Source organism: Grampus griseus (genome assembly GCF_964374135.1).
Source record: "Grampus griseus genome assembly, chromosome: 9".
Lineage (NCBI taxonomy): Eukaryota > Metazoa > Chordata > Mammalia > Artiodactyla > Delphinidae > Grampus > Grampus griseus.
Genome location: NC_139003.1, coordinates 7,123,622 through 7,142,096, shown reverse-complemented (window position 1 = coordinate 7,142,096; position 18,475 = coordinate 7,123,622). Strand labels below are relative to the sequence as shown.

The 18,475-nt window shown below is 42.4% G+C and overlaps 1 protein-coding gene across 1 annotated transcript; it reads right to left on the bottom strand.

Moving 5' to 3' along the window:
• Positions 1-991: 991 nt before the first annotated feature.
• Positions 992-18,206, bottom strand: ZNF786 (zinc finger protein 786). The gene is made up of 4 exons (XM_082661974.1): positions 18,083-18,206; positions 9,166-9,292; positions 4,851-5,003; positions 992-3,453 (listed from the first exon to the last, which is right to left on the bottom strand). Exons 1-4 carry the CDS (start codon positions 18,098-18,100, stop codon positions 1,631-1,633), a joined length of 2,121 nt encoding a protein of 706 aa, XP_082518100.1. The 5' UTR covers positions 18,101-18,206; the 3' UTR covers positions 992-1,630.
• Positions 18,207-18,475: the final 269 nt, after the last annotated feature.

The following is an 18,475-nucleotide window of genomic DNA, read 5'->3' as shown; positions in this document are numbered from 1 at the left end:
TCTTAGACTAAGGGCTACTTGGCTGGAGCCAGGGCTATTCTTCAGTAATATTTTCCAGAATGAGTCCTGTAGAACTCTACTGATGTCCACAAGATCATAGTGGGGTTTTTTGGGGGAAAAAAAAAAGACAGAAAGGAATCCCAAGGTCAAATATATTCAGAATATACTATACATTATGTCTTCCTCTTGAGAGTCATAGACTCTGTGTGTGTGTAGGGGGAAACTGTTTAACTTATTTACTTGGAACTAGTGTTCCAGAGAAAATCATCTTGAACTATTGCTTTATAGTAATGTCTATTACAGTTTACTGACATCTCATTTTCTATCATCCCTAGAATTTCAGGTCAGCCATTCTTTTAAATGAAACATAAACCCTCTGAAAGTCAGGAATTCTCTGGATGGAGTACAACTCTGTCCCTGGGGTATAAACATTGTGTGCTCACACAGCCTTCACCTAGTGTAACAAATGGGGTATTTTCCTCGACTTCTATTTGTATTATGTTTACTTTGAACGTTTCCTTGAAAACTCTCTACATGAAACTGTTGTTGCCTGTCAGGCTCCCTAATAAAGCTGTTTAGCTTTGTTATTTTGTCTTAACTCAGACTTTAGTCATCTGCCTAGAAAGTCACTCTTGGGAATCTCACTCACTCTCTCAGCTGCAAACAGCACCTGTGTTCTGGAACTCCCAAATCTACCTCCTGTCCCAATCTCTTATCTAAACTCTAGCTACCCCCTCTCCATGGGGTGGGATAAATCAGGAGTTTGGGATACTATATATAAAATAGATAATCAACAAGGACCTACTGTATAGCACAAGGAACTATACTCAGTATTTTATAATAACCTGTATGGGAAAAGAATCTGAAAATAAAATAGGTATATATGTATGTATAACTGAATCACTTTGCTGTACACCTGAAACTAACGCATTGTAAATCAACTATACTTCAATTTAAAAAAACAAAACTCTAGTCCCATACAACTTAGCACCTTTGGTTTTATTTTCTTCAACCCACATTAATCAAATTTTGCTTGAATTATCAGCTTTTCCTTAAGGGTAACCATGCATAATCACTATGAAACCTGCTGTGAAACTTCAGCATTCACATAGACAAACCATCAGTCGGAGAACTCATTTTGTTGCTATTAGCTTCAAATAAGTCAAAACCAAATCCTATCATATCAGGCCTGCAACAAAAGTCGCTGGGTTAAACCCCCTGCTTATCATCATACTATGAAAAAAAGAAGAGTTGACATTTAACAGTCACCCCATCCTTTTAGCTTTGAGAACAGTACTGGAGGGATTTCCTGCTGTCTAAATTCAAGCTGGGATTTCAGAGTTAGCTTATTAGCACATTGGGGAAAATGACCCATTAAGATGGTGGGAAGAACAAACCTATCTACTGTTTCTATCCACTGTTTTCTATCAATGGATAGAAAACACAGCTGGTGATGTTTTAAATGAGAATCTTTGTGGTTTCTCACATGCCTAACCTGTATTACATTCTTGCTCAGAAAAGGGCCCCTGTTCCTTCCATCTGTCTTACCAGATTTTGGGTTTGGCTGCGCTGGCTGTGGACTCCCTGGCAATACCGACTCTGCTGACCGCTTTGGGCGCCCTCCTCGGCCTCAACTCCAGTCGGCCTCAATCATCGCAAACAGTTGGCTGAGCCTCTGCTTAACGTCAGGCTCACTGGGGGCACGACAGGACTTCGTGTGCACTCTGATGTGTTCGGCGAGTTTCGACTTATAAATGAAACCCTTGCCGCAGTCTGCACAGGCGAACGGCCTGTCGGGACTGTGGATGCGCTGGTGCCGAAGCATGTGGCCCCTTTCCCGGAAGTTTTTATTGCACTCGGGGCAGCGGAAAGGCCTCTCACCGGTGTGCAGGCCCTGGTGGCTGAGCAGCTGCGCCTTCAAGCGGAAGCTCTTGTCGCACTGGGGACACTGAAAGGGCTTCTCGCCTGTGTGCGTCCTGATGTGCTCCACGAGCTTGGACTGCTTGGCGAAGCCTTTGCCACACTCGCAGGAGAAGGGCATCCGGCCGCCGTGCAGCAGCCAGTGCGCCTTCATGTCGGCCTTCACGCGGTAGCTCTTGCCGCAGTCGGGGCACGGGAAGGGCCTCTCGCCCGTGTGCAGGCGCTGGTGGCTCCGCAGCTGCCCCTTGAGACGGAAACGGCGGCTGCAGTCGGGGCAGCCGAAGGGCCGCTCGCCGCTGTGCACGCGGAAGTGCTCGGCCAGCTTGGATGGCCGCGTGAAGCCCTTGCCGCACTCCGCGCACTGGAAGGGCCGCTCGCGGCTGTGCGTGCGCTCGTGCGCCTTCAGGATGCCCTTCAGGCGGAAGCTCTTGCCGCACTCAGGGCACCCGAAGGGCCGCTCTCCGCTGTGAACCCGCAGGTGCTCGCGCAGCTTGCACGGGTGGGCGAAGTCGCGGCCGCACTCGCCGCAGGAGAGCGGCCTCTCGCCGCCGTGCCTCCTCAGCCGGAAGCCCAGGCCGCACTCCGGGCACGCGAAAGGCTGCTCCTCTGACTGCAGCCGCCGGTGGAGCCGCAGCCGCCCGTGCTGGCGGGAGGCCCGGCCGCACTCGGCGCACCGGAAGGGCCGCTCTGCGCTGTGCACGTGGGTGTGGTCTGGAAGCCCGCACTGCGGGGAGGAGCGCCGGCCGCACGGGCCGCAGGAGGCCGGCCTCTCCGCGCCGGGGCCGGGCTCGAGAGCCTCCGGGCGCTCCTCGCCAGCCGGGATCAGGCCCGGCTTTTCTCCCGAGCGCGGGAGCTCAGCCTGCTCGGAGGCGGCCCCGGCACCCTCTCTCCGGGAGCCTGGCCTCTCCGCGCCGGGAGGGCCCCGGGGTCCTCGCTCGTCGCAGCCGGGGCACTGGGAAGGCCTCGGCCCCGCGCGCAGGTAGTGGGCGTACACTTCACACTCGCTGCCCAGCAGCTGGCTCTCATCAGGGTGGATTGACAGGGGTCTAAGCAAACACGACTTCCGGCGGAAGCCCCGCCCACATTCTGGACAGCGGAAATGCCTCTGTCCCCGAGGGATGCTCAGCGGCTGTTGTGCCTCGGTTTGTTTGCGGAATTGATTCCAGGCCCTGTGTGGCAGGTCCTTCGAGTGGCTCCCCTGGTGCTGCTCTGAGAGGTTTTTCCAAAAGCATTCCCCACAGACAGGGCAAGGGTGCTGGAGGCCCTCCCCAGAGGTTTCCTGGAAGCCTGGGGGACCGAGGGTCCTGGGACTTACGATTGTGTCTCTTTGGGTGGGTTCCCTGGAGCTGTGGACTACTGGAACTAGAGCCCGAGTATCATGTCTTTGTGGATTCAGGAGGGCGACGACTTGGTCAGGCCTGAAGGAAACATCTTCACTTTTTCCTAATAAGGGTTCAGAGGAACGCTGGCTCTGAAGAGGATCTACTTGGAAATGGCAGTGGGCTTCTCCTGGTTTCACAGCTTGCTGGCTTCCTGAAATTGAAAAGAAAACTTCAGTCAGTATCCCATCCTGTGACGTGACCAAGGCTTATGTGGCCGTAGCAGTGACCTGAGGTGGCCTGGAAGCCCAGCTTCCACTGAACTAAACCGGCAGCTCCTTTCAGTGGGGTCAGTTTCATGACCAGGAGTTTGGTGAGAGTCTGCTGAAACTAAACTGAACAGATCTATCTTAGAATAATATTGAAAAGGGAACATGTAAGTCACAAATGTAGGACCTAAGCTTTGGAATCAGACTGGGTTCGAATCCCATTTGTCCATTGTGTAAGCTCTGTCAAACTCATCTCTGGCTTCAGTTCCTTCTCCTGTAGAAATGGAAACAATACATAAGATTGTTGTGAGAACTGTATGAGTTAACGTGGGTAAAGGGCTTAGCGTGGGCCTGGCACACTGCATGTTCCCTGTAAATGTTCACCATTATTATGACATCAGGGCCACCAGACTTGTCCCATTTGGATGCGCAGACATTCCTGGAGTCAAAAAATAATGACAGGGACGTCCCTGGCAGTCCAGTGGTTAAGACTTCACCTTCCAGTGCAGGGGGTGCAGGTTCAATCCCTGGTCAGGGAGCTAAGATCTCACATGCCTCCTCGCCAAAAAACCAAAACATAAAACAGAAGCAGTATTGTAACAAATTCAATAAAGACTTAAAAAAAGATAAAATAATGACGGCAGTGTTACTGACAGGCCCTGGCTAACACTATGATTCCATATACTCCAGGAGCTGTCCTAAGACCAGATGTTCCTCCCTCCTCGTCTCTATTCCTACCAACCTTGTAAAAAGGTTTCTTGGAAGAATTGCTAACAGACAGTAAAATAATTTGTGAAGAAAAACTTTTACTCTCCTGAAAGCAGCAGCTAAAAATTAAACTACTGACAACATTTCTTGGAATGATGCTCCCATTTGACTTTCTCTTTCCATACTTTAATACTGACCCTTAAGAATCCAAAAATCTCAGACTCTCCCATCATGACAAGAAACAAAAGAGGAGTCTCTATTCCTCCCCCCACTACTAAGAATACCTCATATTTGCTGAACTCTTACTGTGCTGCCAGGTATCATTGTGACAGTTTACATACATTAACCCATTTAATCCTATAATGTAGGTACTTTTATTATCTTCACTTTATAGGTCAGGAAACTGAAATACTATGAGGTTGAATAACTTGCCCAAGGTCACCTGGAAAAGGCAAGATCCAGACTCAGGATCCAGAACCCACAATCCTAACAACTATGCTTTACTGCCTTTCTCTAGAATATACCAGGTGTTAAGCCTCAGTCCAGTCAAACAGGAAGTCAAGGTCAGAGAATTGGAGCTAAGAAACCTGAATGGGATGTCTTAAGGACAGGGCCCTGATTCCTTAATACTCACCCACAAACAGCTGTCCCTCAATAACTGGATCCAAATGCAAATCAGCAGAGGTGCAAATTATGTTTCCTGATTTCTGTGATTCTCCCCAGATCCTGAAGAGTTCTCTCCCCTGTTCAAGCCAGGATATTAGTTCTGGTTTGGGAAGTCCATCATCTGTACAGAAAAGTCAAACAGGGTAGTTCGGTTTCCTTGAGCACTAAATTTAAAGCACAATGAGCTGTTTTTAAATTCTCAAATTTACTCCTGGGAAAATGTATGAGAAGAGATTTTTAAAAATAGATTATAGGTTTACACAAAGAAAAGCAGAACTGCCCACACATTATAACAGTGGGTTCCTAACCTACCTGGACCTGTTAGATGACTCTGTGTTTGATTTTGTCTTGGTCCCAATATATCTAGCAATGCTGCATTTTGTCACAGGTTTCTTAAAACTCACCAGTATTGTGCTTTGAGAATTGTGGGACAACCCCTGAGACAACCGGAGATATCTTGGGAATGGGGGTATATGAAAATAAGAACTGGAGCTTCAGCTAAAATATTCTGAGAAGTACTTCCAGTGACAGTGCTAATCGCAACCTAAAATACAGTTGAGTTCTGCTAGAATAGAAGGGGGTTGCAATGAATGAAATGAACGAATTAAAATATTACAAGATACCCATTTCCCTGTAAAAACTGTTTACGCTGTGTACTTTCAAGTAAAACTTTCTTTCAGTAATATATATATTTAAAAGAACCAAAAGTATGCTTCATGGATTGCTAAAGGGAGATTAGTAGATGGTCCAAATCAGAGAAAGAGGATAAGCTGGGCAATGCTGAGGGATTTTAGGGATAAAATGTCAGAGTGACATATACATTAGCCCTCTGAAATCTGACTTCAACCCCAAAAGAATTCCAAGGCTGCTCTCATGAAAAAAGGAATCACTGTATTTTATTTAAATCCATACACCTAAAACAAATATCATATAATATCGCTTATATGTGGAATCTAGAAAAAAGGTACAGATGAACTTACTTGCAAAGCAGAAATAGAGACACAGATGTAGAGAACAAACATGTGGATACCAAGGGGGGAAGGGGAGGTGAGATGAACTGGGAGATTTGGATTGACATATATACACTACTATATATAAAATAGATAACTAATGAGAACCTACTGTATAACACAGGGAACTCTACTCAGTGCTCTGTGGTGACCTAAATGGGAAGGAAATCTAAAAAAGAGGGGATATATGTATACGTATAACTGATTCACTTTGCTGTACAGCAGAAACTAACACAACATTGCAAAGCAACTATACTCCAATAAAAATTAATTAAAAAAATAAATCCATACACGTATTCTCAGTCTTCATCTGGGTTGAACTCTCAGCATCTTTTAAAATAAAACAATTTTTCAAAAAAAATTAAGAAAGCAAGTCCATTTACAAGAACATCAAAAAGAGTAAAATACTTAGGAAAAAATTTAATAAAAGAAACATAAGACTTACAGAATACAAATCATAAAATGTTGTTCAAAGTAATTTTAAAAGTCCTAAAAAAAAAAAGTACTAAATAAATGAAATGATATCCCATGTTCATGAATTGGAAGACTTAGTACTGTTAAGATGACCATATTCCCCAAGCCCCATCTGCCTTTTTTTTTTTTTGGCAGAAATTGACAAACTGATCCTAAAGCAATGGTAATTAAAACAGTGTGGTACTGGCATAAGACTAGACATATATAGATCCATGAAACAGACTTGAGGATCCAGAAATAAACGCTGACATTTACTGTTAATTGGTTTTCCAAAAGGGTGCCAAGATAATTCAATGGGGGAAAGAATAGTCTTTTCAACAAATGGTGTAGGGACAACTGGATATCCATATGCAAAAGAGGCTGGATCCCTATATCACACAGTGTGAAAAAATTAACTCAAAATGGATCAAAGAAGGAAAAAAAAGGATCAAAGACCTAAATATATGTACTAAAGCTATAAAACTCTTAGAAGAAAACATAGGAGTGGATCTTTGTGACACTGAATTAGGCAATGGCTTCTTAGATATGACACCAAAAGCTCAAGCAACAAAAGAAAAAATAAATGGGAATTCATCAAAACTTAAAACTTCTGTGCTTCAAAGGACTCCATCAAAAAGGGAACAGGGGGCTTCGCTGGTGGCGCAGTGGTTGAGAGTCCGCCTGCAGATGCAGGGGACATGGGTTCGTGCCCTGGTCCAGGAGGATCCCACATGCCGCGGAGCGGCTGGGCCCGTGAGCCGTGGCCGCTGAGCCTGCGCGTTCGGAGCCTGTGCTCCGCAACGGGAGAGGCCACAGCAGTGAGAGGCCCGTGTACCACAACAACAACAACAACAAAAAAGGGAACAGGTAACCCAAGAAACAGAGAAAATATCTGCAAATCATATATCTGATAAGGGTTCAGTATTCAGAACAAATAGAGAACACTTATAACCCAACAATAAAAAGACAAATAGCCCACTATAAAAATGGGCAAAGTATTTGAATAGACATTTCTTCAAAGAAGATACACAAATGAAAAGATGCTCAACATGATTAACCATTAAGGAAATGCAAACCAAACCCACATTGATACACCACTTCACATCCATTTGATCTTCTGTTGTTTCTTCATTGCTGCGCGTGGGCTTTCTCTAGTTGTGTCGAGCAGGGGCTACTCTTCACTGTGGTGTGTGGGCTTCTCATTGCAGTGGCTTCTCTTGTTGTGGAGCACGGGCTCTAGGAGCATGGGCTTCAGTAGTTGTGGCACGTGGGCTCAGTAGTTGTGGCTCGTGGGCTCTAGAGCGCAGGCTCAGTAGTTGTGAAGCACGGGCTTAGTTGCTCCACGACATATGGGATCTTCCCAGACCAGGGATCAAACCCATGGCCCCTGCACTGGCAGGCGGAATCTTAACCACTGCGCCACCATAGAAGTCCACATCCATTTGATCTTGATGCTTGGAACATTCTTTTTGGGTGGCACAGGGTTCATGTCACAAGATTATTTTTCTTTCCTCTATTGATTCAATTACTTTAATTGGTTCTTCACTAACAATGAAAATAATGTAATATCTTGTATTAATGTTTCAGAAACACTGTATAGAAACTGGAAATCTTAATTATGTCAGACGCTGGCAAGAGAAGTGGAGGGAATATAGGAGAACTAATTACCTTCGTAGACTGAAAGATAAAGAGATATAATGTAAAGTTCATGAAACATGATCTAGAAGTTTATTATTTAAATTATAAAGGTGGCCAACAGAGGCATTAAAAAACTATCAGGGGCTTACCTGGCAGTCCAGTGGTTAAGACTCCACACTGCCAATGCAGGGGGCATGGGTTTGATCCCTGGTTGGGGAACTGGGATCTCACAAGTCACGCAGTGTGGCCAAAAGATAAAACAACAAATATATGTGTGTGTGTGTGTATGTGTGTGTGTGTATGGAACAAATTGGAAAGAAATATTTGTAACATAGATAATAAAATTTTTTTTTAAAGTTAAAAAAATTTTTAAAAAACTATCAAAATTTCGGAAGAAGGGGGAAAAAGGAGATAGAAGAGGGATAGTATAAGTAAGTGAAACCCTCATTTTTCACAGTAAGGAGTTAAACTCAATAACCAAGAAATACAGGTGTAAGCACAATAGACTGTAGTAAACTGCAGTAAAAACTAAAACAGAAATGATTAACATGGTTGCCTTTGGGGAATTAACTGAGTGAGGGGTGAGGCAAGAGACTTATCATTCATTTTGATGCTTCTCCAAACAGATTGATTTTTTAAAAAACATATTTAATAGTAAAATACAAAGACTAAGTAAGCAAAAAGACTAAAAAGAACACCATTACCGTAACCATGCAGAAACAACTGCGGGTAAACACCTATGTATAGCCTTCCAAAATCTCATTGCAGGGAAAAATAACATTAGCTTTTTTGAGGTATATGGACACCACTGTAAAAGTTGACAGGTAGGAACATCCTAGGTTAAAGATATACAGGGTACTTTATGGATATAGGCAAGGTATGTATCCATGTTGAAAAATCATGGCAACCTGTAAGTATATAGTGATTAAAAGCCCTGACATATATTTAGTCATCTCTGACCACCTTACATTACATGCTGTCACAAATATTCTCATGTAGCAACATCTACCCTTGAGTAAGGATTAGCAATGCTTACAGATATTAACAAAAGACTCTGCATAAAAATGCCTTTCTGAGTTAATTTCTGAGAAATCTGGCTACCTGACAAACAGGAGTATGGAGTGACTGAAACCCCTAACAGGACCCAGTTCCATGCCTCAGCCACAGTTAAACACTTCTTACCTAGAGAAACAAGAATCTCATAATTGGTTCTCATTACTTGCTTGTAAAGCTCCTTCTGCCATGGCTCTAGATCCCGCCATTCTTGCTCGGAGAAATAAACGGCCACATCCTCAAAAGTCAGAGGTAACTGAAATTATAGGCATAATACACATGCAGTCATAATGGCTTCAAAACTCCAGTTCCTTTTCATCAATTTAAGAGTTTCGCAGTGGACAGTGTTTTTGTCCGTTAGGCAGCTTCTTCCTTGGGAACTGCTCCTTCCCTGACTCCCATCATGTGGTTCTGTTGGTGACCATGACCACCCCCTTCCACTTGTTTCTCTATGCCTGTTCCAACTACATATGCATATGTATAGCATGGACCTCTTTCTTTTTCTTCTTCTTCTTTTTTTAAACAAAAATGGGAACAAATCACTGTGTAACTTCTTTCACTTAACTTGTCATCTTTCCAGGTCAATTTACATAGGCAAAATCGGTTTTTTGTTAATTGCGTTATATTCCATGGGTACACATACTCCACTGATGACACATATATTGTTTCCATTTCCTTTATAAATTACCAACAATGCTCTGATATGCTTCCTTATATATTAGTGGTTTTACTTCTGCAGGAAAAGGCTAAATAAAAAGGAGGCCTACTAAATCAAAGGATAGAAACATCTTCAGTTTACGAGATACCACTAGATTGCCTTCCAAAAAGAATCCAGCACTTTTACCCTTGCTAATAAGAGACATTTCTTTACACCTTTGCCAGCACAGGATGTTCTGAAACCTTATTTGTTTGTTTGTTTATTGGCCAACATGATAGGTAAAATATTCTATTTCATTGTTTTATTTATTTATTTTAGGCTTCTCTGTGAGCCATGCGGGATCTTAGTTCCCCCACCAGGGATTGAACCTGTGCCCCCTGCATTGGGAACGCGGAGTCTTAATCACTGGACCACCAGGGAAGTCCCCTGTACTTCATTATTTTAATTTGCATTCATTTGTGAGGCTTAGCAACATTTTCATATTTGGCGGGGAGGGGGGGTTCCACTTATCTTTGTGCATGCCTGTTCACATCCTTTGCTCGACGTTTTAGTGGGCTCCTATAATTTGAATTAACTTTCTTACATTAGGGTTAATAATCCTTTGACTAGTTAACAAACATTTTCTTCTAGTTTATCATTTGTATTTTGACTTTCTCTTCTGCCAAAGAGAACATTTTGACCCTTTTATTTAGTTAAAACCTGAGTCTTTTCCATATTGTTTCCAGCTTTTACTTTCATTTTTTGTATTTGTCACAATCAAAAAATTATACAAATATTCTACTGAATTTTTTTCACAATTAGATTTGCAGCTTAATTCTACAGATGATATTGGTATCTTTATTTATGTACAGCCAATCACAGAACACTAATAAATGCACCACTCTTTCTCCTTAGATTGAAATCCTGACCTTCACCTTTGCATATATTAGATTTTCACATGTATGTGAATCTATATATTGTTATACTATCTATACATATCTGATTACAGTACCTATGCAATGTTATAAGTGCCCCCCCACACCCATTCTTTGTCAAGCTACTGCTGTTAATTTCTGGAACATTCATTCTTCCTTACAAATTCTAAAATAATTTTGTCCAGTTTAGAAAAAAGTACATTGGGATTCAATTTTAATTAAATTTATATGTGTATTTAGGAAAGATTGAGCTCATCTAGGAACATGTTCTACCACTCATTTGATCTTGCTTCCTATCCTTTAATAAACTTAATGATTTTCTTCATAAATGTTCTGAATCTTTTTTATGAACTTTATTTCTGGTATTGTGTAGTTTTCCCAACAATTATAAATGGGACCACCTCTGCCACTTCAAATCATTACTACTAGTAGTTTTAAAAAACTGATTTTTGTAAACTTATTTTATATCCAATTAATATACCATATTTGTTTATCAATTCTAATAGTATTAAGGTTTTGGTGGAACCAATCATAGTTCTCAGATAATTTCCCCATCTCTTTTCAAAGTACGTGCACTGCTTTTATCTCATACTGTTGTACTTACTAGAACCTCTTTTGTGGCTTCAGGGTTTAGTACCTTGATTTGGAAGACTTTCCCTATTCTAAAATTATAAAAGATATTCTGGTATATTATAACAATAAGGCACATAATTCTTTTTCCAAAGAGATATTAAATTGTCACAAAACTTACTGATGATTCTTTTACCATTGTGTTGGGATTGCTTTTTCATAAACTAGTTTTCCATTTATACTTGGTTATATTTTTGTTCCACTGGTGGTTTTGTCTGTTCTTGCTCCAATACTGGACTGTTTAATTCTTATAGTTTTATCAAATGATTTGCTGTTTAAGAGGATATGGCCATCTACCACCACCTTGATCATTTTTTTAAAGGAAACTGTCTTGACCTTCCTTGTCTATTTTCTCTTCTAAATAAACAGGAGAAATATTTTGTCAAATTTATATAAATTCTATTGGGATTCTGATAGGAATATACTAAGTATATGAATAAATTTTGAGAGAAGTGGGTCTCTAAATTATCGGATCTTCCCATCCAGAAACATATATTTATCTAGATTTTTTATTTTCTTTAGTAAAATTTATTGTTTTCTTCATATAGATCTTATATAATTCTTGACAGATTCATTCCTAGGGATTTTAGAGTTCTGGTTGCTACTATGAGAACTGAACTGAATAGGAATATACAAAGCACACACATGCATACCCTTCAAGCACCAGCTGCCTCAGATTACCCTGTGGTGAGCCCTACCTATTCACACCTGGTGTTACAACTTTCCATCTAATTTCAGATAATGTCCCTTCCACTACTTCACAATAACTCAAAAGCTCCATCCCTTCTTACACCCACTTCCACAGGCAAATTTCAGATTGTTTTTAAGGTAATTATTTCTTAATCATTTAACATGCATAAAACTGTGCTGTTTTTATTGTTTCTATCTTTTCTTTTTAACTTGTCACTGACAAACTTTTTGAGTGTTGTGTACCTAACCCCATTTCTCCCATAAGCTCTGTGGTTTTTACTGCATGATTTTGCATTGCACTGTGATTTTTAGAAATGCATATGATGTATGATGGCAGAATTCATTACTTTTAAAATGTTTTCCAAAAATGCTCAAAAAGGCTTCACTGTTTATTTCTTTAATCTTCAGAAGTGTGAAAGATCCAAAAAATTACAGAGTACATTATAGCAAGCATCTGAGTATTTACCACTGATTTAACAAATTTAACATTTTTTCTTCAGATTTCCTTCTCAAGAAATTGAATTTGACAGATAAAACTCAAAGCCCCCTCGGTCCCCACTTCAATCTTATTCTTACACTCAGTCCTATTCACCTCCCTTCTGAGACACAACCATGTTGATGCATGTGGTACGTTTTCAGCTCATGTTTTTAATTTTTTTAATATACATATGTATCTATAAATAATATATAGTATTGCTTTGTCTTTTATACATAAATGGTTTCTTATACTGCAACTTGCATTTTTCATGCAACATTTTGAGATCTGTCCATCTTGATATACATAGAACTGATTTATTTTAATTTTGTATAGTGTTCCATTGTCTGAATGTCACAATTTTTAATTCATGCTTTTATCCATTGACCATTTGCTTTCAGTTCTATGAACTGCCTGTTCATATCCTTTGCCTGTATTTTTACTGGGTTATTTGTCCTTTCATTTCTAAGATTTCTTTATATAATTTGTGTATTAACTGTTGACTACATTAGTTTACAAATACTTTCTCCTAGTGTATCTCTTAGCTTTTATTTTTACTTAAGCTGTCTTATATTTATATTGTATATAAATTTTCAATTGTAATGCAATATATCAATCTTTTCTTAGTTCATTTTGCCCTTTGTGGTTTAAGAAATTTTCTTCTACGCTAAGATTATGAAGATATCCTACATCTCCTTCCAAAAGACTGAAGTTTTACTTTTCATGTTTAGATTTTTAATTTATCTGGAACGTAATTTTTTTATGGTATACAGCAATGATCTACCTTAATGTTTTTTTCCAAATGGAAAAGTCAGTTGTCCCAACACCACTTCTGAAGTTCTCCGAATTAGATTCCTAGGGCTGCTGTCACAAAGTACCACAAACTTGGCGGCTTAAAACATTAAATATTTGTTCTCTCATAGTTCTGGTAGTTAGAAATCTGAAATCAAAGTGTCAGCAGAGCTATGCTCTCTCTGAAGCCTTTAGGGGAGAATCTGTTCCATGCCTTTCCCTTTGCTTCTGGTGGTGGTTGTTGATATGTGGCATTTCTCAGCTTGCAGCTGCATAGTTCCATCTCTGCCTCCACTGTCACAGGGCCTTCTCCCTTTGTGTGTCTGGGTCTCTGTGACTCTGCTCCTCTTCTTATAAAGACACCACTCATGATGGATTAAGAACCTGTCCTACTCCAGTATGATCTCATCATAACGAATTTCATCTGCAGCAACCCTACTCCTATTTAGGTCACAATCTGAGGTTCGGGGAAGTACATGTATTGGGGGAGACACTATTCAACTCAGTACTCTGCTCTGGGGTCCTCTTTGGGTTTCGTCTGCTCCATGTGTCTACCCCTGCACAAAACAGTACTGTATTAATTCTATGGATTTACTGTAAATTTTATTATCTGCTAGGGCAAGTCCCCGTTATTCTTCTTTTCGGCATCATATTTTGACCTTTATTTTTCCAAACGAAATTTAGAATCCGTTTATATAATTTACAAAAATCTTACTGCCATTTTGATGAAGTTGCAGTAAATTTATATATTAACTTGGAAGGAAAGTATCATCTTTATTATATTTAGTCTTCCCATTTATGGGCATGATTTACCTCCTGTTTACAGGCATATCTCATCTTACTGTGCTTTGTGCTTTGTAAAAAATGCAGGTACTGCATTTGTTACAAATTGAAGGTCTGTGGCAACCCTGTGTCGAACAAGCCTATTGGTGCCATTTTTCCAACAGCATTTGCTCACTTCATGTCTGTGTGTCACTCTTTAGTAATTCTCACAATATTTCAAACTTTTTCATTATTATTGTATTTGTTATGGTGATTTGTGATCAGTGATCTTTGATGTCACCTTTTTTTTTTTTTTGACTGTGTTGGGTCTTCATTGCTGTGCGCGGGCTTTCTCTAGTTGTGGCGAGCGGGGGCTACTCTTCGTTGCGGTGCACAGGCTTCTCATTGCCGTGGCTTCTCTTGTGGCGGAGCACGGGCTCTAGGTGTGCGGGCTTCAGTAGCTGCGGCATGTGGGCTCAGTGGTTGTGGCTCGCGGGCTCTAGAGCGCAGGATCAGTAGTTGTGGCGCACGGGCTTAGCTGCTCCACGGCATGTGGTATCTTCCCAGACCAGGGCTCAAACCCATGTCCCCTGCACTGGCATGCGGATTCTTAACCACTGCACTACCAGGGAAGCCCTGATGTTACCATTTTAATTGTGTTTGGGTGCCATGAGCCGTGCCCATATAAGACGGCAAACTTAATCAATCCATGTATGTGTTTTGGGACTTCCCTGGTGGCACAGTGGTTAAGAGTCCACCTGCCAATGCAGGGGACATGGGTTCAAGCCCTGGTCCGGGAAGATCCCACATGCTGTGGAGCAACTAAGCCTGTGTGCCACAACTACTGAGCCTGTGCTCTAGAGCCCGTGAGCCACAACTACTGAGCCCGCGTGCTGCAACTACTGAAGCCCACGCACCTAGAGCCCGTGCTCTGCAACAAGAGAAGCCACCTTAATGAGAAGCCCACACACTGCAACCAAGAGTAGCCCCTGCTCGCTGCAACTAGAGAAAGCCTGCTCGCTGCAACTAGAGAAAGCCCGCGCGCAGCAACAAAGACCCAACACAGCCAAAAATAAATACATTTATCAAAAAAAAGTTATTAAAAAAAATGTGTGTGTTCTGACTGCCCCACGGACTGGCCCATCTCTCTCCCTCTCCTCGGGCCTCTTTATTCCCTGAGATAGAACAATACTGAAATTAGGCCGCTTAATAACCCTACATTATTAAGTGTTCAAGTGAAAGGAAGAGTCACACATCTCTCACTTTAAATCAAAAGCTAGAAATGATTAAGCTTAGTGAGGAAGGCACATGGAAAGCTGAGACAGGCTGAAAAGCGAGGCCTCTTGTGTCAGTTAGCCAAGTTGTGAATGCAAAGGAAAAGTTCTTGAAGGAAATTAAAGTGCTACTCGGTGAACACACAAATGATAAGAAAGTAAAACAGCCTTACTGCTGATACAAAGCAAGTTTTAGTGGTCTAGAGAGAAGATTAAACCAGCCACAACATCGCCTTAAGCCAAAGCCTAATGCAGAGCAAGGTCCTAACTCTTTTCAATGCTATGAAGCCTGAGACGTGTGAGGAAGCTGCAGAAGAAAAGTGTGAAGCCAGCAGAGCACAGTTTATGAGGCTGAAGGAAAGAAGCCGTCTCCTAAACATAAATGTGCAAGGTGCATCAGCAAGTGATGGTGTAGAAGCTGCAGCAAGTTCTCCAGACCTAGCTAAGATAATTAATGAAGGTGGCTATACTAAACAACAGATTTTCAATATAGACAAAACAGCCTAATATTGGAGAAAGATATCTTCTAGGACTTTCGTAGCTAGAGAGGAAAATCAATGCCTGGCTTCAAAGTTTCAAAGGACAAGCTGAGTCTCTGTTGGGAGCTAAATGCAGCTGGTGACTATAAGTTGAAACCCCTGTTCATTTACCATTCCAAAAATCCTAGGGCCCTTAACAATTATGCTAAATCAACTCTGCCTGTGCTCTAGAAATGGAACATCAAAGCCTGGGTGACAGCACAGCTGTTTACAACATGATTTACCAAATATTTTAAGCCCACTATTGAGACCTACTGCTCAGGAAAAAAGATTCCTTTCAAAATATTACTGCTCATTGACAATGCACTTGGTCACCCAAGAGCTCTGAAGGAGATATATAAGGCATGTTGTTTTCATGCCTGCTAACACAATATCCATTTTGCAGCCTATGGATCAAGGAGTAATTTCGACTTTTAAGTCTTATTATTTAAGAAATACCTTTCATAAGACTATAGTTGCTATACATAGTGATTCCTCTGATGGATCTGGGCAAAGTAAATTGCAAATCTTTTGGAAAGGATTTATCCTTCTAGATGCCACAAAGAACATTCATGATTCATGGGAAGAAGCTGAAATATCAATGTTAACAGGAGTTTGGAAGTTGATTCCAACCTTCATGGATGACTTTGAGGGGTTCAAGACTTCAGTGGAGGAAGTAACTGCAGATGTGGTAGAAACAGCAAGAGAACTAGAATTCGAAGTGGAGCCTTGAGGGTGTGACTGAATTGCTGTAACCCCATGATAAAACTTTAACAGATGAGGAGTTGCTTCTTACGGATGAGCAAAGACAGTGGTTTCTCCAGATGAAATATACTCCTGCTGATGCCATTTAGATTGTTGAAATGACAACAAAGGATTTAGAATATTACATAAACTTGGTTGATAAAGCAGTGGCAGGGCTCAAGAGGACTGACTCCAAATTTGAAAGAAGTGCTACTGTGGGTAAAATGCTATTAAACAGCATTGCATGCTACAGAGAAACGACTCCTGAAGAGTCAACTGATGCAGCAAACTGCACTGTTGTCTTATTTTAAGAAATTGCCACATGCCAACCTTCAGTAACCACCACGCTGATCAGTCAGCAACCATCAACAAGGAGCCAAGACCCTCCACCAAGCAGAAAGATTACAACTTGCTCCAGGCTCAGAAAATGATTAGCAATTTTAGCCAGAGTATTTTTAATTAAGGTTTGTACATTGTTTTTTAACACTTAATGCTACTGCACACTTAACACACTACAGTACAGTATAAACATAACTTTTATATGCACTGAGAAACCAAAAAAATCGTGACTTCCTTTACTGTGATACTTGCTTTATTGCAGCAGTCTGAAACCAAACCCAAAATATCCCCAAGGTATGCCCGTTATTAATAATTTTTGCTATAAAGGTGTTACAGGGGCTTCCCTGCTGGCGCAGTGGTTGAGAGTCCGCCTGACGATGCAGGGGACACGGGTTCGTGCCCCGGTCCGGGAAGATCCCACATGCCGCCGAGCGGCTGGGCCCGTGAGCTATGGCCGCTGAGCCTGCGCGTCCGGAGCCTGTGCTCCGCAACGGGAGAGGCCACAACAGTGAGAGGCCCGCGTACCGCAAAAAAAAAAAAAAAAGGTGTTACATATCTTTTATATATTTAGTCCTAGGTGTTATGGTTTTTGTTGAGATTGTTAACGGTATCTTAAAAGTAATGATCTCATGAATTCATTTAGTAATCTGAAAAAATGCTCAATATGTAAGCTTATAGAGAAAAACATAAAACCTCAATTTCAACAAAACACTAATCAAATAATGTGTACCCTACTTAGGTTTTTATATCTTCTCCTTCCAACGTGTCCTCCTTCCTTCTTACACTCAACACAAACTTCAACACGTTAGCGTTAAATTCTGCCATTTAAGTCCCTGCCAACCATCATTTCAACCATTCAGAATCTTAAATCTTTTCAAACACTTGTTCTAAATTCAGTAACTATAATGTAAAACTGGCTGAACTAGTTAACATGCATTGCCGGCCCCAGACCAACTTCGATCCTATCTCTCATCCGCCCGTCTCACGCACAGGCGCCCCCGGCCCAGACTCCGCCAGTTCCACGATCGGCTTTGTTTAGGGCTTTGGACACGCACAAGCCCAAGGGGCGGCGTTCACCGGCTCAGTCCAGGGTCCAGACCCCACCGCAGGCGCTAAGCGCGACCCTCAGACCCCGCCCCACCCGTCCGCCTCCGCCCCGGGAGGACCCCAGGATGCCGGCCCGCCGAGCCGGAACCCGAGGACCCTCCCAGATCCCCGAGCCGGGCGTCCGCGCGGGGAGCCCCTCTTACCGGAGCCGGCTCGGCCATGGGCCCTCGCGGTCCCACCTGGCCCCGGACCGGGTTACAGCCAAGCCAGGAGTCCCTGCTGCCCGCGGCACCTTCCCAGCGGCAGCGGCAACCGCGGCCTCCCACCCCGCCGCTGCTCGCCGACCTGCAGGCCCAGCGCAGGCGCGGTGCACACTGGGACTCGCGGCCGCTCTGCCCCACAGCGTCCCCTGCGGCCTGGAGGAGCGAGCGCTGTCTGCAGTGGCAGCCCGCGCCGTGCAGACCGGTGTCAGTCGCAAGCCGCAGCCGTCGGGGGTGACCGATCCTCGCACTCTCTTGGGGGACCCAGAGGAGGGAGACGGAGATGCAGACGGAAAGAGGGGGAAATGCAGCGTCAACTGCAAATGGATGGATAGT